This window comes from Pollicipes pollicipes, unplaced genomic scaffold (genome assembly GCF_011947565.3).
Source record: "Pollicipes pollicipes isolate AB1234 unplaced genomic scaffold, Ppol_2.1 Scaffold_3087;HRSCAF=3621_pilon_pilon_pilon, whole genome shotgun sequence".
Lineage (NCBI taxonomy): Eukaryota > Metazoa > Arthropoda > Thecostraca > Pollicipedomorpha > Pollicipedidae > Pollicipes > Pollicipes pollicipes.
This window is the reverse complement of record NW_023596225.1, coordinates 32,490,758-32,514,637: the sequence shown is the minus strand read 5'-3', so window position 1 is coordinate 32,514,637 and position 23,880 is coordinate 32,490,758. Positions and strand designations below refer to the sequence as shown.

The following is a 23,880-nucleotide window of genomic DNA, read 5'->3' as shown; positions in this document are numbered from 1 at the left end:
CCACACGTCCAGCGAGGGCTGCCGTCCAATACTGGACACTTTGGCTCTGTCTTGGGGTGGAATGTAAGATTTGTCGATCTGAGATTAAAAAGCAAACCATTCACATTTTGAGGGCTACGTAAAGCCATGCGATGTCATCTAATATAATACTTGCGGAGTGCAATAACATGACGAACCAGACCTACGCATCTCATTACAGACACTACGGCGCTGCATTTAGCAGGTCACATCAGAATGAATGCACAGCTTCAGAGTAAACGACTGCAGACGATTTCACTGAAGAGACAAAATGTCGCGAGACGATTTCCGCAATAACCGCCCCCCATCAGCGGTCTCCTGCCGCCCAACCTTCCCCCATCCTCATCACCAACAATGAGTTCTAGGCAGGCTCCCCTCATCCGACACCTCTTCCCACCAGGAGCGGGAGCGATCCCGACTGTGTCCAACCCGGCGGGGTGACATCGATTTTCTATCTTGGGTGGTGCGCGCGGCCACGACAGAGAGCGGCCGCGGCGGGTCACGCCGGGCAGCTGAACGGCCGGCCACGTGATAGATCGTCTCCCCGGGCGGACACAGCTCCCGCATATCGTTCGCGGCTCCGAGCAAACACATCCCGCTATGGTATGGCCCGTCACATACCAGACTGACGCATGAGGCACGGGAGCTTCGGGATATTCCACAAAACTCGAAACAGACACCCGGCTGCGGCATGACCTGTTATACTTTGTCTATCATCTCCAGATCAGTTAACTGCATCTATCCGATGGACACATATCTGCTAGGCATGTTGCGATCTTATCTACCAGTGGTGCATCATGTCAGATTTTGCCGCCTGAAACTGCCGTAACCCGGCAGAAAGGCATCCATAATAACCATTATATCAAATACGTGGGAATATTTTAGTCCCAGCGTTTTCTGTCCAATCGAGACATTAGCGACCAACCTGTTACAATATGTCAAATATTATCAAATATAAAAATTTGACTGGCTGCACGGTCAAAATATGTGGCGATAATCAAATTATGTCAAAATTTGCGATGATCGTTGAATAAAGCATATGAAGTGCGAACCCACGCTCTTTGGCCATTAACTATGCATCTTAATGAGCCACTCTCCTTTTACAATCGCTTTTAATGAATGTCCACTACAAGATGTTGATACATTATCGAGGAGTTAGTAATGTCCAACGATATGCAAGGAAAAGGACAGATAATAAGGAAAATCAAATCTGCTTCAAGTCCATAGGTGGCAGTGCCTCAAAGCCCGTGTACAAATACAGTGCGAGCTCCCAATTCAAGTGTACGTCACTTTGCTATCACACAATGACGTATCGCAGGGCATATCTACTAAATACACGATTTTTGTTGTCCAGAGCAGTTTTTCCGCCTTTAAAGTACGCCCATAGCTAAAAGTGAGCTTATTACATCAACTCTGATGTTTTTTTCAATATCTTCAAATGTGAAACATCCCCTTCAATTAATGATTTAAGCTTACAATCCTCGGCAAAGTGGTGGTTTACAGCTTATGAAGCAATGCGCTGCGATTCAAACACAGTGTCAGTTGCAGTTTCGCTTTGACACTTGCCAGTGGACGTGCGTGTGCAGCGAGCGGCGTTCTGGTCCGAGGAGCCGGGCTTGACAAACGCACGCACTAGTTCCAATAAAAACAAGCACCTCGACGGGGCAAGGGTGGAGACGACCGTCACCAGGTCTGTGCGCTCCAGCCGCCCTGGTCCGGGGCGAACAGCCCTCAGGCACGACGTCCCCGATCGGTACCAGAGAAACAAGGACCCTCAGCTACACCCCGCGCCGCGGCCGAGCGCGCGCACTCACCGGGCTTGTAGTCGGACGGCGCCTCCTGTTCGTCGTCATCCGAGCCGAGGATCTCCTCCTCCTCCTCCTCCTCTTCCTCATCGCTGGGCACGCTGTCCTTCTCGGAGACGCTCGTCTCCGTGCGGGATGACTCGGTCCTGGAAGAGCGGCGGCGGTGGCATGAGAAGGCGGCGGCGGCGGCGGCGGCGGCGGCGCGGGAGGAGGCGGCGGCGGCGCGGTAAGGAGGAGGATGCGGCGGCGGCGGCGGCGGCGGCGCGGTAAGGAGGCGGCGGCGGCGGCGCGGTGAGAGGGCGGCAGCGGCGGCGGCGCGGTGAGGGGGGCGGCGGGGGTGTGGTGAGGGCGGCAGCGGCGGCGGCGCGGTGAGGGGGGCGGCGGGGGTGTGGTGAGGGCGGCAGCGGCGCTGAGCCGGGGACGAGCGCCAGGCGAGCGGACGACGCCACACGTACCATACGACCGACCGGCGTGGACTAGACAGCAACGGGATGAACTAGCATAACGTTGAATACACGCTAAAATAACCGACGCATTCCACACGTAAGACGCCTTATAACTAAGCATGCAAAGCCAGTGTACACGCACATTTCCTAGACTCTCCAGCACGTTCACGACAGCTTCAACGACAAAGCCCAATCTGATACCGTTTGCCGTTAGAAGGTCGCGAAACGTTCGCCTCCCACACGGACAATATCCGTCGGTTTAACCCAAAACACACCATACCAGCACTCCCCGCGGTGCTAGGTGAACCCGGGCGGTGGAAACAGAACAGAGCCCAAACAACAGCGGCATGACGACAATCTCCCATTGAACATGACGACAATCTCCCAGGCACACTGTCGGCCCGGGGCGTAGCGCAATCGCCTGTGAATCCGAGGGCCTCTCTACACGCCCCCCCCCCCCCCCCCCCCGCCAAGCGTCTAAGCGTCGCGCACACCTTCGGGCAGCGCACGCCGCCGTGTTTACCAGGCCGGCGGCGAGCGAGCACGCTCCGATCAGCGCCGGGCGCGCCCCGATCAGCGCCGGGCGCGCGCCGACCAGCGCGCGCCCGGCGCCCCTCGCTGTTAGTGTTGAGCACATGGCGGGGCCCGGGTCGGCTGCCGAGCGTCCCGAGCACGGCACCAGGCAGCCGCCGCGCCGTGCAAACACCATGGTAACCCGCGGCGTGACGGAACGCCGCCAGCCGGCGTGCCGGCCGAAATCGGGGGACGAGACGGCCACAGCGCCCGGGGGCGACTCCGCGCGGCGGGGGAAGGCGCGGGGAGGGGCGGGGCGGGGGCCGCCACGTGGAGCCGGCGGAGAGCTGCAGCCGCCAAACAGGCACTGCTGCAGCGGCGGAGCGAGGCGGGGCTCTCGAAGGGTCGAAAGCCCGGCTTTCGTGCCACCCGATGGTGGCCCCCGGTCCCGAAGCCAAGGGCGCGCACCAGCATGCCTCGGAGAGCTGGGTCACTCACGAACTTCACCACAAGCATCTCGAGCACTGCACTGCCAACTGCACGCCTCACTCCTGGGACGCGTCCACCACTCCGAACACAACACACTGCCGCCAGCTCCCGCCCCGCCGCCGCGGGTCCCACGCCACCGCCGCGCGCCACGGCGGCCGCTCACCCACCGGCACACGAAGTGGGCGGGCTGCCAGAGGGCCAGGGCTACCCGGCCGACCAGCCGGAACATGCCGCCCTCGACCGGCCGGCGGCGCGCCCCTCCGGCCGGGGCGGGCCGCGGCCGCAGACAGGCGGCCGCCGCCCGCCCGGCCGTCTGTTGACACGTCCGCTCTGGACACCACACGCGCACGGACACACGCGCGTGCGCGCCGGGATGCGCGAACGCCCGCGCGCCGATGGTGTCCGCCGCTTGGGTGAAGATCGGGCCAGGCGCCACGTGGACGCGTACCGGAGAGGTCAGTCTTGGATGGCGCGGGATTTCGGCCGGTTGTCAGCACGAGATTCACCGTAAAGGGGAAATGGTGAGGTATAAATAAGCCAAGTCCAAACAATTATGGAAAGACAAAGGCATAAATGCAAATCGATTGGGGTTGATCTATTGGGGTATCGATCTGACTCACCGTAAGCGAATGAAAGGTAGGCTAAAGAACAATATAAAGCCTCGAAATGCATTGCTTCGCAACGAGACATGACGGCAGGAAACATTTTGTGAGTTCATGTCTGAGGCCGCAGAATGTATATAAGAATCGAGGTCCGAGGTAAGGGAAGAAAAATGCCGCGTTCATGGAAAACTGGAAGAAAAGCTCCCCGAAACCATTGCAGATGTCGCGAGTTGAAATGTCAGCCTTCCTGACGAAGACTACCGCGAACATCACATCTGCCAGAGTATGGCGCCCAGATGAGATGAATTCACAAAAAGCCAAGCAAATGCGACGCAGACACGTAAAAGATACCTGAAAGCTTGAATCATTCAGGCGTGCGTCACACACGGCCGATTCATAGCAGTGTTGCCGCGCTCACACTGCCGGAGTGCACTCTTGCGCCACGTCGCGTTACCCAGAATCCACACGGGCCACCGCAGCTGCAGATGGCAAACTCATACTGGACTAGCATCAGCTCGCGCAGGTCATAAGTACTGATAGCATGGCAGAGTGGTGTCCGGCAACTGACGAAAGTGTTATCCCTGACGTCGGGATCACACGCAGAGAAGCGCATGCGCTCTCAACGACAGTTGTGTGACGGAAAATATTCAACCAAGGTGCGCTAGGGTGCGATCAGCAGGTCGTCAGGTTAGGTCAAGACCACTAGTTCATGACGACGATAACCTTTTGTGCTTTAGGACTCGCGAACTACCCCGGTCATAGCGCTATTTCGGCAAGTGTAACACTTGGCGGCGGCGGCGTCCGGGCCCAAGCGACTTCGTCTATCTGGTGCGGCACTGCCACACTAGACACTATCACACTAGACGACCACGGCGGTCGTCTGCAGCACGCCGTCATCAATCACCTGAAATCGCATTCGCCAGGCTCGCGTTAATTCTCCCCCACCGAACACGAGGCCAAGGCCGCCCTCCGCCAGCGGGTTTGCAGACTTCCGTTTACACGTCAGCCGCCCGTTTCGGAGCTGGGCAGCTCCGACGCCGGCGGGCCGACGCCGACACGGGCGCGCCCGCGTCCGCAGCCGGCCGCGCTGTGTTCCGGCAGGCCACTGAAGGCGCCGGGCCGGACGGGCCGCGCAACAGCGCCGGGGCCGGCGCCGGCCGTCAGCACGGCACGATTCGGGTGGGCGGCCTGTTATCGCCAGCAGCCACGCTTACAGTTACTAATGAAGGCAATTTGTAGACACGCGTCAGCCGGCTGCGGCGTGGACGCCACAGCCTCAGCAGGAGCAGCGGCGATGGAAACTTTTCGAGATTTCCAACCAAAGGTTTGGTGCTCAGTGCAGCCTGAATCGATTACCAGTATCTACCTAATCTGGCACCGGCCAGAGACCTGCGGCGAGCCAGAGATGAGCATAGTGATGACAGGCAAAAGCGTCACCATTACGGAAATCCTACCAAAACGCATGCAAGTGTGGCCGGTCATCTTCTTGAGAGCATCAAACGAATAGATCTGCCAATGCAATGAAATACGTGACTTGAGAATGTTACGCGGATGGAGGTGCCGTGATGCTCTGTGCTTGCGCACAAATTTACAAATTTTGTCGCTTGAGTTTGTGCTTGAATCTGTATTCGCTGGCGTGGGGCCTGCTTCCTTTACTTGACAAAATCGAGGGACTAGGACAGGCATAGTTTTTGGCGATGGCAGCCAGATAATGGAGACGCTAGCAGAGTGTGCACATATACCTACATGCATATATACAAACACACGCACACACATATATATATATATATATATATATATATATATATATATCGTTCGAGATCTGAACGTGCTGTCGACATGTCCTTGCAGCTTTTTCGCAATATAAACGTCTTATGTTCTTCACGGTAAACGAATGGAGAGGTGAAAATATGGTGATGTTGCACTATTGCGGGAAAACCCTGCCTGATCAGCTTGTGTGTTCAAATGTCTTGATAAGGTTACCGCACAACGGCTAAAGAACTGTGCTACATGTTGCTGAGGGCTAGCTGCCAATATGACCGTGGCTGCGAAAATAGAAGCCCGTCAAAAGCGTGATCGACATGGCGAGCTGGGAGGCTGAAGCTACACAATCTCTGATTACTTTACGTTAGACCCACCCTGCCTCCGCCTCCCCCCCCCCCCCCCCCTTCCTCCGTAACTCATCCGACCATCCATGTCTGTTGACAGATACATAATGCATGACGATGGTGGAGCTTCTTTAAGCCTAGCACCACAACTGCCGCACCCCATTCAAACGTGTTAATTACGGCTGCACAAAGCACGCCTCAGACTTCATTGAGAGGGTTAGTGGCGATACAAAAACAGCCCATCTCAGCCAGCTGAGCGCCGGCTTGTGGGCACATGGCCCAAGTGTTGGCCGTCAGAGCAGAGCCCGGCGATAAAACGGCGGCACGGGGCCGGGCGGCGATGGCCCGGCCGGTGGCGTCATCTCAGTCACAGGCCACGTCACGCCGCTGGGTGTTCACACCGGTGGGTCGGGTTTGGACACCCGATGAGCTGGCGTCTCCCGGAGCCCCTCAGCCGGCGGCGAACCACAGCGCCGCGCGGCGCCGCCATCACCGCGTACCGCCCGCGCAGGTGAGGTCTGCCGCCGCTTCCCGTGTGGCCACGAGAGACGCCGGGCGAGGTCGCCCGCTCGCTCGCTCGCGCCCGACGAGCGAGCGGGCTCACGTCCCCGGAAACGGGCGTCGACCGACCCCATAAAGCCGGCAGTCGGACGGCAGCAGAGCCGGCGGCCGCCACCGCGGCCCGGCTGATCAATAGACCCGCGGCGTCTGTCCTCCGCCGGTGGGCACCCCGGCTCGGTCCGCCCCAGTGGCGATGCAGACCTGGGACTGACCAGACGAGAGGAGCACACCAGGAGAAGACCTACCTGATGGTGGGCGTCGCCGGCTCTCCCCCGCCGCCGCACCGGCCCGCGGCGTGCGGCCCGGCCGCAGCAGCCCGACCCGGGGCCCACTCCGTCTCCGGCGGCCGCACTCCCGGTGCCACCTCCGCCGCTCCCCCTGCCCGCCGCGCCGCTCCCACCCGGGCCGTTGAGCCCCGGCGGGGCCGGCCGTGCCTCGCCGGCCGCCCGTCGGCCGTCGGGGAGACCCTCGGCCGTCCAACACGGCCGGCCGCCGCCCGCGGTTGCCACGCGCCGCCCCAAGGAGTGGTCGGCTTCCTGCAGGTTCAGCCCGGCTACCTTCCGGCACGTGTCCGGCTCAGACGCTGCCTCGGTTTCTGGGCCACAGGGCGTTGTCTCTTCACTCGCTGAAATGGGTATTGCGCCAGAAAGTGGGTCTTCGGTCCATTTGCCGATGGAGGTGGCGTTCTCGCTGACTGCGACCTCCGTCGTCGGTCGGTCGGTGGCGACAAAAACAGCGCCGTCTGGTTGGCCGGCAGAGGATGCAGGCGTTGGACTGCGCCCCAGCCCGCAGCCCGAGCGGCGCGATACCGAACGCGACTCGATGTCCACGTCCTGCCGGATGACCGCGGCGCCGCACCACGGACGGCCTGACGGCGACGAGGCTTCCTCAAAGGGACCGGGGCTGTAACGACGACGTCCTTTGCGCTCCTCTGGCGCGTCGCCACAAGCCCGATCCCGGCCATCCTGCACGGATCCCGGCCACCGACGCTCCTCCTCACCTGCAGTCGCAACACCGCCACTCTGCCAACAGCGGCTTGGCTTCCCCACCGGGTGACAATGAATTTCGGCGTCCTGCCGCTGCTCCACAAACACACCGGCGCGCCCGTCCTGCTTCTCGCACACCGCGGCGCCGCTCCCCGCCCGCTCCTCAGCAGTCGCTCCGTCGCCTGGCCTCTCAACGCACCACCCCCGCGACGGGGCTGCGCCATCGCCTCCGGGCGCGCCGCGCGAAGGCGCGCCAGCCGCGGAGCGCCGCGCGGCCGGCGGCTCGGTCCCGGTGTCCGGGCCGCCGTCCCCCGCCTCGCCCATCGCCGCGGCGTGCCTGGAGCGCCGGCAGACGCCGAGTGCCGGCGGCCGCTTTCACGCCGCAGGTGCGGCCGGCGGCGCTCCGCCAGAGGGCGAGCCGACCTCGGGCCTCGGGTGCGGCCCGGGAGTGTCGACGGCAGTCAGAGGTCAAAGCCGGGCCGACCACGCAGCAGCAGCCGAACACGCGTTGGCGAACAAGATTGAAGCTGGCTGGCAGACAAGAGGCCGTAGCGTAACTACGAGGCCGTATGTGCTCTAACTTGTTAATTGGGGTTTTTGGGCGCGCCGACTGCATCATGTGTTCTAACTGAAACGCCTTTCTTCTCCATGTCTTGGATCCTAGTGGATCATTTCAAAATCAAGGAGAAAGCAAACAAACATGGCTTTATAGCAACAAACCTACATTACTGCGTCGCATGAACGTTAACGGCCTGAATAACGAGACGCCGCCGGCAAACACAGCAAACTAAGACGAACTCGGAGCATTGCTTCGGACGGGAGAGGGCAGTGGCGACGCCGGCCCCTCCAGACCGTCGCGAACCACACCCCGATTCACCGCTGCGCGGCTCCGCAGCCCGAGGGCACCAATGACGTCACCGCGGCATTCGGGAGTGGCCCGCCACCGCGCCCCGTCGAGAGCGGCGTCACGCGTCTCCCGGGCAACGCACAGGACGCCAGCGCAGCCCGATGGCGCAACAATGGAACCGGGCAGCCGATAAACGACGGCAGAGAATGGGAAACACGTGAGAAATGCGAGAGAATTAGTTTCCTGGCCGGCAGACCGTAATTCATTACAGTTGCGTGCTCTGACCGCAACGCGCAGCACCTGGCGGGACCGAAACGGATCTCAACGCCGAGGGGCTGAGCTCTGAATGCAGGAGGCAGCCAAATATCTGCAGGTCCGCAACTCGCACACGACAAAGACAGCGCATTCATCACGAGGGGGCACATACGTCATTTGCGAACAGAATCGGACCTCCACGAATGCCTCGCCCGCACGCGCCTCAAACGACTGCGACAAAAAGCGCCACAAACGCCACGCCGCCTCCCGCGGCCGCCGGGCCCGAGCTGCGCGCTGGTGAGATTGATTGGGATCGATGGGCTCGTCACAGGGCTCGGGGGTCATCTGACCAGCCGGGAGTGGTCGGCGAAGGGCGCGACCGTTGGCCGTGTCCTCGCAGGCCCGGAGAATGGGGCGTGAGGACGAGCTGTAAACTGGACAAAACGGACATCGGGCCGCGCCAGGCGCCTGTTTTGTGAGCATCCGCCGCGTTGCATAGATTTCATTGCGCGGCCGTCGCCTAATTACACAGTTTTTGGATAAAGCCACGTTTTGGTGGCAAGGGTAGCGATCATTCTTCAGCTAATTATCCAAATGTTGCACTTTCGACCTACTTGACAAGTGCACGACTGTGTTTTCGACTGACCGCCCTACAACAATACATAATGATTTTGGTACAGCACATCCGACCAAAGGCACCGGCCTGTCAACACTCACCAACGCAGGTTTATAAAACAAGTTCAGACATCTTGCTCACATCATTTGTCTCCCGCCGCATGTTAAGACGTACTTCTAGAAACACACTTCCTAGTTTCAAACAGCTCAATTTGTTCATTAAACTCCGGCACAAACCCATGATATAAATAGATTGAATTAATGCGAATGCAAGTCGGATTAATACGACCTGTACTAATGCTATATAAATACGTAATATGACTAAAAAGTAAATTCATTTTTATTCAGTCATTAGAAAGCAAATTTATTTGGAAATATGGCGTTCGAGCAGAACGGAGAACACGCCAAATGACGGCATCTCAAAGCGGAAAACACCCCAGATAACGGCAGCTCGGAGCGGAGAACACGCCAGACAACGGCAGCTCGGAGCGGAGAACACGCCAGATAGCGGCATCTCAGGGCGGAGAACACCCCGGATAGCCGCAGCTCGGAGCGGAGAACACGCACATCGCGCAGTCTCGAGACAGCAGTCGCCGCACGTCAAGCGTGTCAGTGACGCACGTCCACGCCCAAATACGGCGGCTCCGCGAGGCTGCCGACTTTGTCAGGGAGCGGACGCCGACGGTCACAACAGAGCACCGCTCGGCCGTCAGCGCGACCGTCTCGGGACAGCGTCCATACTGGGAAGCGGCGCAGCACGGAGCGGGTGCGACCGCCGCCCACGTGATTGACCTCACCGAACGTCTCTGAACCCTCCCATCGACCGCGACCACCGCCCGTCTCGGGGACACGCAGGCACGGACGCAGGCGACGGCGCCTTTGTCGTCTGCCGGCGCGCAAGGGCTGGCAACACGGCCTAGCATCCGTTCCCCGGAGGCGACGCCTAAGACGTGTTTGTTCACGGGTGAGAGGCGCGCCGCGGGCGGTTGGAATAACACCGCCAAGTGTGCGTTCCACCGGGCGAAAAACTGGAACGGGCGGCGAAGGTGAGACGGTGACGCGGCCACGGTAAAAAGCGCACCGAGCGGGCTTCACCTGCGCGACACGCGACACGGGAGGCCATGTACGGGGCAGCGAGGACTGCACAGCTTGCCCGATCACGTGGCGCACAGCTGGTGTCTCTCCCACGGCGTCAAGGCATCACCCGACTGCCGCGACCCGGCTGATGCGACCGACCAGGCCCGCTGTTATGGCTGTTTGGCTGTTATGGCAAGGGCCGTGTGGCCTGTACTTTACTTGACTAAATATTGCGTCATGTTTTTTGATCCACTACCGGGATAATCGTATCCTGCGTCTGGGCACCACATCGGGTTGGACGATCAGTGGGACTCGGCACCATGGCTTAAGAAGATAATTACCATGGTTAGCCTAGGAATGCCATTAATTCGGGACATCATGCCGGCAGCTAGCGTCATAATTTGAAGTCATGGTGACAGTTCCATTCGCGGGCAATGTGAGGACTGACAGGGAAGTGCACATCATCTCAACGAAACTCCACTCCTCACAGACAGCCTACAAAAGACATTTATTTCTGAGTAAACCGTCTCTCACACAAAGTGCTCGCTTTCATTCACCGCGCGCTGCCGAGTGCGTCCGGCCAACAGTTCCGCATCGTTTTGACATCAAACGAACACGACCAAACAAACTCTCGGGCCCCAACCGTCCGACCAGCCGCGGCGCGTCGCCTGCGGACGCGTCAGGCCGCGTAGCTCACGTCTCCACAGGCACGCGCACGCGTCGCACGTGCACCGCGAAGCCCGTCGGCCGTCGGTACACGTGAGTCCACACGTGCACCACACGAGTCTCAAGTAGACGGGTCGCTCGACGGATCGGGTTAGCGCGGGCCGACCTGACGTCAATCTGGGTCTTCCTCGGGCGGCTGAGAGGTCGGAGGTCAGACGACCCACCAGAACCGCCCAGCGACGACGACCGACACCTGCACGCGGTGGTCTGGACCTCCACCGCGCCGGTCGCGCCGGCCGCGCTCGCAGCTGGCGCCGGGCGGCGCCGCGCCGCGTCGCGCCCTCGCCCGCCACCGCCACCGCCGACCGGGTCACTCCCGAGCTTTCTCGGGTCGCGCCAATTCCGTCGGCGGCTGCGGCCCGGCCGCAGCCGCAGCCGCTGCTGGAGGTCAGGAGGCGCCGAGCAAACGGGCGCGCTGGGCGCCGCCCGGCCGGCGCTCGCTTTCGCGGCGCACGAGTCGCCGCTCAGCTGCCGCCGGCGGCACGGCGCGTGCCGTCGCCACCGCCGCCTGGGACACCGCGGCCGCCGCCACAAGTCGGACAGGCCGGCGGCTCCGCGGTACCGCAGCGGACGTGCGGGGTGACGCCGCGACAGCAGAACAGCAGCAGACGCCAGCATAGGACATAGGACATGAGCGTGAGCGGCGCCCGATCCCCGCTCCGCGCCGGCTCGGTCCACCGGCGGGCGGGCGGACGGAGGGACGGACGAACGAACGAACGGCCCGCCGCCGCCGCCGCCGCCGTGATCCGTGAGTCGGCGGCTCGTTCCGCTCGACGGCTGGCGCCGGCTCCGCACCGCGCGGCCCTCACGAGCCGACGAACACTCCTCGGACGCGCGCTCGAGGCGGGCGTGCCGACGAGCGGCCGTCGTGAGCGAGTCCACGGCGGCGGCGACCGCCGCGCGGCCAGCTCGCGACGACGGCCCTGGATGCGCCATCCGCCCGCCGCGTCCCCGCTCGACGTGTCACCACCGCTCGGCGAATGGATCGCATTCCGGCAGGCGCGCTGCGGCGGTCCGGCGCGGCTTTTCCTGTGTCACACCTGCAACGCTCGCCTAATTGGTCGGCGGAATGCCGCGGCGTGCCCGACAATGCACACCGGCCGACCGGGACCGCCCGGGCCCGGCCGATAGAGATCGGCCCGGCCACGCGACCGCCGAGAAGCCGATCCGAGGTCAGTGACCTCCTTCCGCGGTCGGCCGTCTACGCGCCGAGGACATCCGCATCCGCGTGCGTTTTACGGGGCGCGGCGCGAGCACAGCCCGCAGGGCGTGGGAGCGCCGAGCGACGGCAGCGGCGGCCGCGTGGCGAGCGCCTCCCCCAGCCCGCGCCCGTTCTCCGACACGCGCACGCCGCGTGGGCGCCAGCTCCGCGACCGATCGCAGCCTCCGCTCTAATGGCCGGTGCTGGTTGAAGCGTCGCCGAGTGGCCAGCACACACGGCCGGATGCGGGAGCGCGGCTGGCGGGCCCGCGACGCCCAGGGCCGTCCGCGGCGGGCGGCGGGCGCCGCTCTCCGGCTAACGCGGCGCACGACTCGGCTATCCGCCCGCGATCTTCCCGGCGACGCCGGGCGCGAGAGCTCGGGCGAAATCGGCGCGACGCTTTCATCGGCGCCCGCCAACCCGCGACAATTTACTGCTACGCAGTTGACGAGACGTTTTTCTCCCGGCTGATGCGGCGGGGCTCCGATGTGCAGCGATGGTGCACGTCTGAACCACTTCAGGTGGATGTCACCCGCGCTTCACCCGACCCGGGCTTCTTCCAACCGGCACAAAACAGCGTGTGACTCAACACAGCGTCCCCCCGGTGACTGCTTCCTCCCAAGATACGGCGGGCGCCGCGTTTTATCGTGCCTCGAGAACAGCACAGCATAGCGACCGATGCGAGCAGGAGGCGGAGGCGCAACTCAGCCCCCAATACGGCTACGATGACGATGCAGCTTCTCCAGCGGAGCCGAAGCGTGGCTTCCTTGCACTCAGGCCAATGGCGCGATCCCTTCCGGGCTCATGCAAATGACGATGCAGAGGGGCCGGTGTACTGACCTTGAAGCTCCACATATGATCAAACGTATTGCCGATAGCATAATGCAATGCGTGCTAGTGCAAACGCCCCCGTAGCGGAGCCTCCCAAGAGGCAGCCTCACGTGGAATGGTTAAGTGTGGCAACCAAAACGGGTTCATCAAAACATCGCCGAAGAGCTGCCAGCTATCGCCCACGCTGACGCGGCCCGTGCATTTAACTTGTCAATCCCTCAACTCAGTATCACCTTCTGTCAATACCCCGGGACGTATCGACTGTATTCTCAGCGCCGCAGCAATCTCGCGAGCATCTCGCACGCGAGACCGCGCCTGCCCAGCACCACTTGCCGGACCGACCCTGCCCGCCAGTACCGTCCGTCCGTCCGTCCGTCCGTCCGCCTCCCCCCCCCCTCCCCCCCCCCCCCCCGCCTCCACCGCCAGCTCAGCGACCCGTCATGCCAGTGCACGGCCCATGCAAGGTTTCGACGGCGCGGGCTGGCCGCACGCTGCCGGCCCGCCGCCGCGTAATCGAGCCCGCCGCCGCGGCGCGCCGCGCCCAGCCGCACGCGCGCGCGACCAGCGTGACGTCACGGCACGGCACGGCAGCCCCGCCCCGGCACGCACCTGTTCGGCTCAGCGGTCTTGGTGCGGTTGCGGTCGGCGTTGGCCGTCTGGATCTGCTGCTTGAGCTTGGCCGTCGGCCGCTTCGGTCGCTTCTTCTTCGCCTGGATGGCGCGCACTGGAACGGGACGTGACGTCAGAGGCGCAGCAGGCGGGGGGGGGGGAGGGGAGGGGGCAGCGCCAAACAAGCGTCTGACTTGCAAACATGGCACCCACGATCCGGACCCTGCCACCGAAAAACATCACGCGATCCAGGGTCCATCCACCCCAGCGGTCCACGCGCACGTCGGCCGCCGTCCGTTTCGGGAGGCGGGGCAGCGTGTCGGCCGTGTGGTGGGACTGCACACCCGTCGCCCCAGCTCAGTCCATCACCGCGAGGCGACGGCGACGAGCCCTGCCGATCCCGGAGGCCGCCGCGGCCCGCGCGACCACGCCCATCCCCCAAACAATGAACGCGGGCCGGGCGGCGGCGGGCCGGGCGGCCGCCGTCTGCTGACGTCACGGGCGCAGCGGCCGCCGGCCAGCCGTTCCCGAGCTGCCGGCAGGTCCGGGCGGCGATACTGAGCCGCGCCAGCCGCGCCGAGCGCGCGGCCGGCCGAGGGCGAGCGGTGCAAACAGCCGGGGCGCGGCGGCGGCCCGGATCACCGTCCGACCCGGCGACACGCAAGCGGAAGCGGGCCAAGGGTGTCGCCGTGCACGCGCAATGCACGCGCGATGCACGCGCACCGCGGCACGCCCCGCTGCACGCGCCGGAGAGCACGGCTGGTGCACGTGCGCGGTGGCGGCGGCGGCGGCGGCGGCGACAGCCGACCTTTGCACCCCGGCGCGCGCCCGAGCGCGGGGTCGGCACACTGTCACCTGCTGCCACACGGCGGTGACACGACCGACACAGGCGGTGACGCCGCTCGGGACGGCGGACGCCCGCCACCGGTGCACCCCGCCCGGCCGTCCTCCCCCGCTTCGGGTCGACATGCCGCGAGCCTGCGCGGCAGCAGGAGCACGCTCTCGCGGCTGCAACGTTACACCCGGACAGACGAGACAATGAGCAGTCCTCCTGCATTGGCCCACACCGCCGGGCCCAACACGCTGCGCTTAAAAGCGGGAGCTGGCGTGACAGCATACGCCGCTGCAAACGGCACGTGCGGTCAGGTGGTCTTGATACCGAAGAACGTCACCGCTATGACGCTCGAAATATGTATTTTTATGATCGTGGAAGGCCATTGCCCGGACGCGACAGGACACCCGCTCTGGAAAGGGCACCACGGTGCCACCAATGTCAGTCGGGTGCCTTTTCTAAGCAATGGATTGAACCCATCGAATTGACGTGTTTCCACATCATCACGTTTAATAGACTGCCCGCGAGAAAACCTAGGTCTGGATCCCACTTCACTTCTACCAGCAACATTACCATAACAAGCCAAGAGGGACAGAACAAGAGCTTAACTTTGCGTTGAGTAATCTGATTCGTGCGGTCTGTCAATATTTTCAGTCCTTGTTTACCATTCGTTTCCCCACACCACCGCTCAGTCGCTCTCCCCGCAATGTTTACAGGTGACCAGCCAAGCTACGCGCTTCGCAAGACAAGACCAGCGCAGGACTGCCGGTGACAAAAGTCCGACGCGTGATAGGAGTCCCAGTCCTGTGATGTGCTCGGCGTCAGGCTGATTACGCGCTCGGCGTCGTTGATTACGTGTGGTGCCGCACCCCCATCACGTGTGTGTGCTGTCCCAGCCCAGTGCGCCCGACGCGTCCGCGTCCAACCACGCACACGACATCCGCGGCCGCACCTGCACGCCTCGCACGCGCTCGCCCCTCTCCAGCGCTCGCCCGCCTGCTGTCCAGCGGGCGGTGACGCCTGCCTGTCTGACCGCGGCCGCCCGGGCGCGCCGTGGGGCGGCACTATTTCGGGCAAGGCCGGACGACAGAGCCGGCAGCCGCGTGCCGCGCACAGGCGGGCGGCGCACCGGGCGCCGGCCCGCCCGCCGCCCGGCTGGGGCCGGCGCGACGGCGGCCGCCGCCACGCACGGGCAGAGCCGACTCCGGCGTTGGCCGCTGGCAGCCACGGCGCAGCGCGGACCGGACAGGCGGACATCTGCTTCGCCGAGGGTACGGCGTGCCACTGCTCATGGCACGCCGGCGGCGTCGGTCGGCCCCTGTTTCAGACACGCGGAGGTAACGGCGTGCCATTGCTCATTGTTTGTGTGCCGGCGGCGCTGTCGCCTCGTCCCGGCCCCGAGCGCGCGGTCCGTGGGGCCGGTGTTGACGGGTCGAAGCGTGACGCGTTTGGCGGCCCGCCGGGGACTGGCGCCATTCCCAGCCAGCAACCGGGTGGAGGGCACCAGCTGACCGGACAGCTGACATGGCACCAGTTGACCTCACACCAGCTGATGTGGCACCAGCTGACAGGACACCAGCTGACCCCGGGCACCAACGGACGGCCGACACGGCACCAGCTGACCTGGCACCAGCTGACCTAGCTCAAGCTGACCTGACACCAGCTGGACCTCGGTCAAGCATAGGGACGAAGCCAGCTACGGCATCAGCTTTGAGCGATTTCACTGCGACTGGTTTCGTTTTTATGTCATTTCAAACAGTTAAGTTCGTTCTCGGCTTCAACTTTGTGTCATCTTGAACATCGGCTTTTGCCATGCTTCAGTTTCGAAAAATTTTAAGTACCGCCTACGGTTTGGGCTTCATGCCATGTTGAGCTGCTAGCTTCGGCTACATCATGTTTTTTTTCACGGCAGGTGTGGTTGAAACCACAAATTTACCACAACAAAAAAAACCTTGTTCATCTGTCATTTCAGTATGCCACACATCTTCCCAAGACTGCGATACACAAATGGCTGCCAGCCAAAACCGGCCGGTCCTTTTCCGAACCACTTGACACCTGACGACGGTCGGAGAGCTCACTGTCCGAAACGCTGTCCAAAATAACACGCAATACTCAATAACACATGAAAAGGACGGTGGCCTGCAACTCTTACATACGTCATCCAAACACCTGCCTTTAATCGCTCCACAAAACCCTTATGAGACTGTCTGCTCCCAAACAGCTTCAGCACAAGGAGAATCGTTTAGGTTCCGCAAAACAGCGTTGCACACTAGATTCCGTTTCGTACTTCACTCGTGGTTTTAAGCCGGATTCGCGGGTTGGAACCTGACGACACAAACTCCGGTTTCGGATGCATGTCTGAAGCATAAGAAGCCACACGCTGAGTTTGGCTTCGCAGCTGCAACCATCAAAGCCACCGGCCTCGGCTTCGGCTTAGAGTAATTTTTTTGGCTTTGGATCCGGCTTCAAAGCCTGAATTCGCACCCATGCCTGCGCCGAGCACCAGCCGACCCATCACCAGCTGAGCGGGCACCAGCTGACCCATCACCAGCTGACCGAGCACCAGCCGACCGCAACAGCTGGCGGCGGGCGTCGGCCGGCCGGCCGCTAGCCGGCGCGGGGCGGAGCCGGGCCGGCGGCGGGCGGCGGCCAGCGCAGAGCGCTGTCGAGTCCACCCAGCGGGACCGCGGACGGACTGGCGGCTGGCGGCCGGCGGCGGGCGGAGGCCAGCGCAAAGCGCTGTCGAGTCCACCCAGCGGGACCGGGGACGGACTGGCGGCCGGCGGCCGGCGACGGGCGGCGGCCAGCACAGAGCGCTGTCGAGTCCACCCAGCGGGACCGGGGACGGACCGGCGGCCGGCGACCGACGGGCGGCGACGGGCGGCGGCCAGCGGAGCGACATCGAGTCCACCTGACGAGCCGAGCCGGGCTCATCGACACGACAGAGCGCACCGCTCGGCTGCAAGTGTTGCCATACACAGCTGCCGCAGCACGCGCCTCGATGACAAGTGACTTACGCGGCAACACTGGTGCCGGGATAGCGGAAGGAATCGGTGCGCTCAGATGGCGCCTTCACACGATCACAAACCGAGCAGACTGGCACCCGTCAGATGCAAGCAGACCAAATGACCAGCTGCTGAAGCCGTCGCATAAAAAGCCAAATGACACACGAAAACCAAATGAAATGTATCCGAGCCTACTGAAATGAAAACGGCACTTTTGCACGGCCGAATAACTCAAAGCCGATTTGTCGCAATGTGCAGCATTCATATACGCTGCAAAGCATGTGTAACCCCGGCGCGGATACCCTGCAGCTGACGTCAACAGCGTCGCTGATCAAATGTCACATTAAATCGGTCTCATTCGGTTGGGCGGAGTTTGAATATCAGGGTTTTAGGCTGCATTAGGGGGCTACCCAGCACCCATTCCGCAAACTTGAGTGGGCATCACAAGTAGCTGACAGGAACGGTTAGCTTCTCAGAGACACGCTGCGTTGAGCAGTTGAAGCGGATGTAAAGCGCAGTAGTTGCAGCGTGTTCGTACAAATACCAACGGGAGAGGTCCCCGACCGCAAAGGTCACCTTAGAAGTCACGCATCATAACATGACTGAACACGCGGTTAAATAAGGAACGGGTGGAGCAGAACTATTCTACACTCTCCAGCCACATGCCTGCATTAGCCACATGACGTTGCATTACAATACACCGACACGTGTCCTTTTTACATTTCCGCCTTTATATTTCTTCAATATCAAGAAAGGGCTTGGGATGAAAGTACCTACCGAAGAGAGCTTGGCAAGACCATAGCAAGACCAAGGCAACCCAACCCTCCCACCCCAGAGCACTGTGGAGTGCCGTAATTCAAGATCAACGGACATTTTCCGCGGGAGCATTCTGGCGCGCACTACCATCTCATGGCAAGGCCGCCATGATTCATACCTGGCCGACCAGTTGCTAGCTCGCTGTCAGTGACGGATGAGTCATGGCAAGCGTGGTTTCCGGGACGCGGGCCCACATGTCTGCTTTATGCTGGCCAGTGTCCGAAGCTCTTCCAACTGGGTCACGGTGACTCCAGACTGGTGCTTCCCTCCTCGCGCAAGCGTCCAGAGGTTGACAGACAATACACCGCTGCCAATGCCAGTAATAGCCTCCACCGCCCCGTAGTGTGGCCGCGTCGCGTCCTTTCACGGTGACCAGAATTTCCCCGACGCAATGAGCTGGCGCAAAGCGGGCCCTGAGTTCACGGCACACAAAACGCTTGGCTCGAAAAACGAACTGTGCAACAAGTCAGTCAGCGAAACCATTCGACGTAATCTATAAAATCTCCCACCCCCTTCGCACCCCCCCCCCCCAAAAAAAAACAGCAACTCTGTGGACACTGACTTGAACACAACCGGGAATTTCCTCTGCGCAGTATGGTCACCGCTAGTGTCAAAGACCTCCTGTGCGTACAGGTCAATTTGCACACGCAGGCGAACAACTACAATGGAAGACAGGCAAACTAGGTTAGGTTATAGGCCACATTGTATGAGACGAAAACATCTGCACGCTGCACTGTGCACATCATAATGGAACTCACTGTTCCATCGTTAGCTGAAAAAGTAATATAATCGTCTGTTGACATACCACGGAGACTTCTAACAGGTTACACCAGTTGTACAGACGGTCGTACAGTAATTGTCCTCAACACTTCGGCTGGGCGCGAGATGGGCCATTGGGCCAGATACGGCAGTCGACCATGGTATACTGCATGCCAGTTGCTACTACCATTAGTTTTTAACAATGGTGGCTGGACAGGTGCTTGACGGTCTCTAAATCAGGCCCGGCAGTTCGTCCATGTTTTCGCTGGCGCGAGTGTGAGCAACGGCCTGACATGACCAGGACGGTAAAAACGTGGTCCGTTATACGGCTGGTGTCCAAACTTCCGAACTCAACCTCAGCTCATCCCGCTCCCTTACCCCAATTTCACAGCTGGCCTCTGGACTAGTTGGGAGTGTCGAGCATGTCCACTGAGGGCAAAATTCTGGTTCGCGATAGATTTCCCAGGGAAGTTTTGCCTTGTTATGCCTAACTGGGCTTCCAACTGATTCATTGAACCTGCACCCTGCAAGATGGACCAGGCCATAGTCTAGTATGGTTTACGATTCACAACTGATTTCACTATTTACCTCAAAGATAATCGTGGTCACTGTAAGTGACATGAAAGTCAGACCTTTTCTCCAGCACTCTGCTGCTGCTTGTAAGACCTCGGAAATACTCGGATGGAATGAAACTTTCAAAACAAAAATGAATGGAATGTTCGGATGAAAGATCTCAGATTCCATGGGTGAAATGCCATTGCTTTATTCTGCTCAGTTCTTTGTTCTCAGACTTCTATATGGTAACAGCAATAAAACGTCGGTATGGATGGGTGTCTAGTTTTTGTAGCATGTTGTTTTACAACAATCGTCACAAAATGCTCATTATGACTTTAATTCAAGTATAACAGTTAAGAAATCCCATCTATTTTAAATGTGTTGAGTTCCTTTGCTGAAAATACCAGAACTCCAATGCAACCGATACTGGTCAAACAAATATAGTGCTCATTTGTAGGGGCATGTGATGAGAATACTTCCACCACTTACATTTTAGAGGATAATCATTCATTGATATACATTATGAGAATACTGCCTGGCATATTGCATATTTTTATAACCTATCCAGATGATTGCTTGATATATCCAGTAACCATGATTTCCTTATATCCTATCAAAGGTCAGTTATTATCAGCATAAGAGCCAATAGTACTAACATATCCCAGGACCTGATGACCTTCTTGCCAGTATTACCAAAGTCTAACAGTGTATGTGCACACAGACAGACCATTAATGGGAGAATGGCAAAAAATTATGCCAACTTAGATTTTCTATTAAATCCACTGGATGCCAAAGGTCACCAGTCATTGATATCATGGGAGAGTAAATGCAGGGCATGCCGATAAGGTCAATTTAATGTTCTTCCAAACTCAAAGGAAAACCTTACACTGCATAGTAACAACAGCATAAAGATCACCAAATTGTTCAACACCCATTGCACCATCTCAATAAACTATTTAAAATATACCACCACCAAAATGTGAAAATCAGCCCAACACAGCAGACCATCCATGTCAAACATATGGGATTACAGACTGTGCTGATGAAAGACATGGGAGGTGTGAGTAGCCTGGGATCAATACAAAAGCTGTGCATCCTCAAAGCATCACAACACTTCAAAAACACCAGCCCTGTAACATGTGTACTGAAGGCATCATTCATAAATCATGGTAATGTAACGGAAACTAAAAATGTTTGTTTTTCATCAAATTCTAAAAATCCAGGGTGGAATTGGCCAGGCTCCATATTTAATTTTACATCCAGTGCTTCATTGCAATTGCTTGAAAAAATCAGCAAACCACACAGGTGGCTGCATTGCAAAATATATCTTAGAACTAAATGTGATTACACATCATCCAGAGGATCATGATCAGTTGACTGCAAAACACCAGCAAGAAACAAAATGGAAGAACTATCACATATTCAGAGCTGCAATATCATGTCATGTTAGCACAAAGGTCACACAAAGGTCACAAAAAGTCTGCATGACTAGTGCAGCAAAAGTTAGCTGAGAGCTTAAGGGCCCTTGGGGGAAAGCTCAGCTTTTTGTGCTGGGTCAGAACTTGATTTTGCAAGTTAAGGTGGGGGGGGGAATGTTCTGAGCCCCTCTCCTCACCCTCCCCAAAGCCACAGTGATGAGAAGGTGCCCTGTTTTAGGGCTGATCTGGAGGATATGTAATACTGAGTATTGCATTACAAAATGGATGGCAGATGTTTCAAGATATTAATACATGCTCTGAGAGATACCTCAACAACATATTCTTTCCCAACTTAGTAACAATGGAAGCAAAACTCTCTGAACAGGGGAAACCTGGATTGGACCCATGATATGAGACAGCAAAATGCATAATAAAAAAATGCAGATGTTGATGGTGGCTTTTCACATCACCCCAAAACGCTGAACAGTGGGAACACTACCACTTCTGCGCTCTCTTCTAATGGTATGAATTGGAACACCAGTAAATAGCTCACACTCATGTGCTTTTTTTCTAATGGTATGAACTGGAACACCAGTGAACATGCTACTGATTGTACTTGCCTCCCTCACAGCCCATTCCAAGATAAGTGTGCCTAATTATCACGTAAATAGATAACATCAAAAAAGGAACATTTTAGATAACCCAAACAGCATGTTGCAACTTTCCCTCAAGGCAACAATTTTGGATCACAGTCATTTCAGACTTCTTTAAGCCACTGCCACAAACTGATCACGCCCAAGATGTCACAACTTAGGCATTACTATAAAATGTATAACCAAGTTGGTTTCATGATTTTCCATGCACATTTGACTGCCACGGTCATGCACAATCCAGATGGCACAGAGCACACAAATAGCACTCAACAATCATAACACAGCTGATTTGTCTTTAGCTCCTTCCAGTGGTAAACACTTTACAGTGCTGCTGGCATAAGGTACATATACAAGTGCAATGCAACCCTTGTACAATGCAAAGGTCATGCCATAACTATTTCAAACAATTCACATCACAAATCCAGAGCAGATCATGGTAGGTATCAGTAACTTATCTGGCCACAGTAAGAAAAATGCATATTTCAAGTGATTATAATTTCTTTTTATCTTATTCCAGCATAAAGTATCTTACTGTTGGGTAGGTTTGAGCTGTTTTAAGATATATATTTACCCATGACTGAGATAGCACATATAGTGCTGCATTACACAGATTACTTATATAATGCAGTACATGTAAGCTGATTTTTTAAAATTTGTTTGTTTGAAACTTTTTAAAATTGATACACTACTGCCTCAATAAGATGGCCCAGTGGTTTGGATCTTTGCAAAAAACCATGTTTCAAACATTATGCATGCAACCATTCAAGCAAAATGCATTAATCTTAATCAACATTGTCAACAAACAGTAGCATATGTACCTACAAAGTATATGAAGGACTTGAGGAAAACAGACAGCTTGAATCTCTCACAAATTAGCAAACAGCACTAAATTAGCACTGAGATCCTTCACATACCTGTTGATTACCTATCTCCACTAAACTTTTAAGCATTGCATATCATTTATATCAGACTTAACATTGATATTTGGTGCAGGCTGTCAAGCCCTACAAGACAAAGGACTGTAAGGATTTTGGGAAGATAAAGTCACTACATCTGTAGAAAGACTTAGGCAAATAAAGTGTTAAAAACACACCAGAGAGAAAACCACTAGGGATTGGAACTGAGCAGTATGCAACAGCAAAGGTTTGACAGTCTGGTGAAAACTTTCAGGTGTTTAACTGGGAAACTGAATCTTCAAGTTTGAAAAATTAATGTAGGGGTAAGCATCAGCATCCTCCACCAAGTCAAGAATCAGCCAGACCAGTGCCCTCCTGTGATCCAACAGCCACCTGACTAGATAAATAATTAGAATGTGGGGACATACTAGGCCTCATCAAAACTCAACACAAACTTCTATAGGTTCACACAGGTTGAAAGCATGGTACACCAACAACCTGAATGCTTATGAACACACAGATCACATGAACACTTAGCATTCAATTGTTTGTCCTACATAAGTAACCATTTGGGGGCCATGCTTTTCAAGTGGCAGTAAATTACTGAGTTCACACTGCATTTAACTTTATCAGCAGGAAGCAATCAACCCACCTGATTGTCAAGCGTCCCCTTTCATGCGAGAAGTAGTTAACATAGCTTACCTTTTCTATTCACAGCCGTATTCATCCCAGGCATTTCGCCTCCTTTGTCTTTGCGCTCAGGTAAAACCTCAAACCAAACTAACACAAAAATTCGGATTAAACCCGAACATTCAACTGAACCCTAACTTTACCGCCACACCGCAAAGTTCCGCTGTCATTCCACATTTCACCGGCACCTCAAATTCCACATGCACACACTCTAACCTCTCCGACAAATCACGAAATCCACAAAAATTCCATCCCCACCTTCCCCACGCACCGAACAACGGCGCAAGCTTTGAGCGAAACGCTGTCTCAAGGTGGCCCGATTAGGTTCGGATTCGTTGTCGCAGTGTGCTATGACGTCATCCAACTATGCCAAGTAAGCGCCAAAGCTTGGCTAACTGCTTCTTATATAGTACATCCGATGATACAAAGCATCGTTATCGACGGTGTTGGTCGCAATTGACTCGGATAGGACAATCGGATACTTGCATTGCCTTAGTTTGCACCATTGACAACTCAGAATCATTTTCCGAAACGTAGCATCGTTATAAGCTTTGGTCACCTGTTGCG

General features: G+C 57.8%; 1 protein-coding gene across 1 annotated transcript in view; it reads right to left on the bottom strand.

Annotated features, from left to right (window-relative positions):
- The window catches only part of LOC119090052 (SRSF protein kinase 3), a 32,094-nt gene extending 8,496 nt beyond the window's left edge, over positions 1-23,598 (bottom strand). Inside the window, exons 1-3 of the mRNA XM_037212846.1 lie at positions 23,326-23,598; positions 13,690-13,804; positions 1,833-1,969 (exon numbers count right to left, since the gene is read on the bottom strand). Of these exons, the coding sequence (XP_037068741.1) occupies positions 1,833-1,969; positions 13,690-13,804; positions 23,326-23,359 (286 nt within the window). The 5' untranslated portion in view covers positions 23,360-23,598. The remainder of the gene's footprint in view (positions 1-1,832; positions 1,970-13,689; positions 13,805-23,325) is intronic.
- Positions 23,599-23,880: the final 282 nt, after the last annotated feature.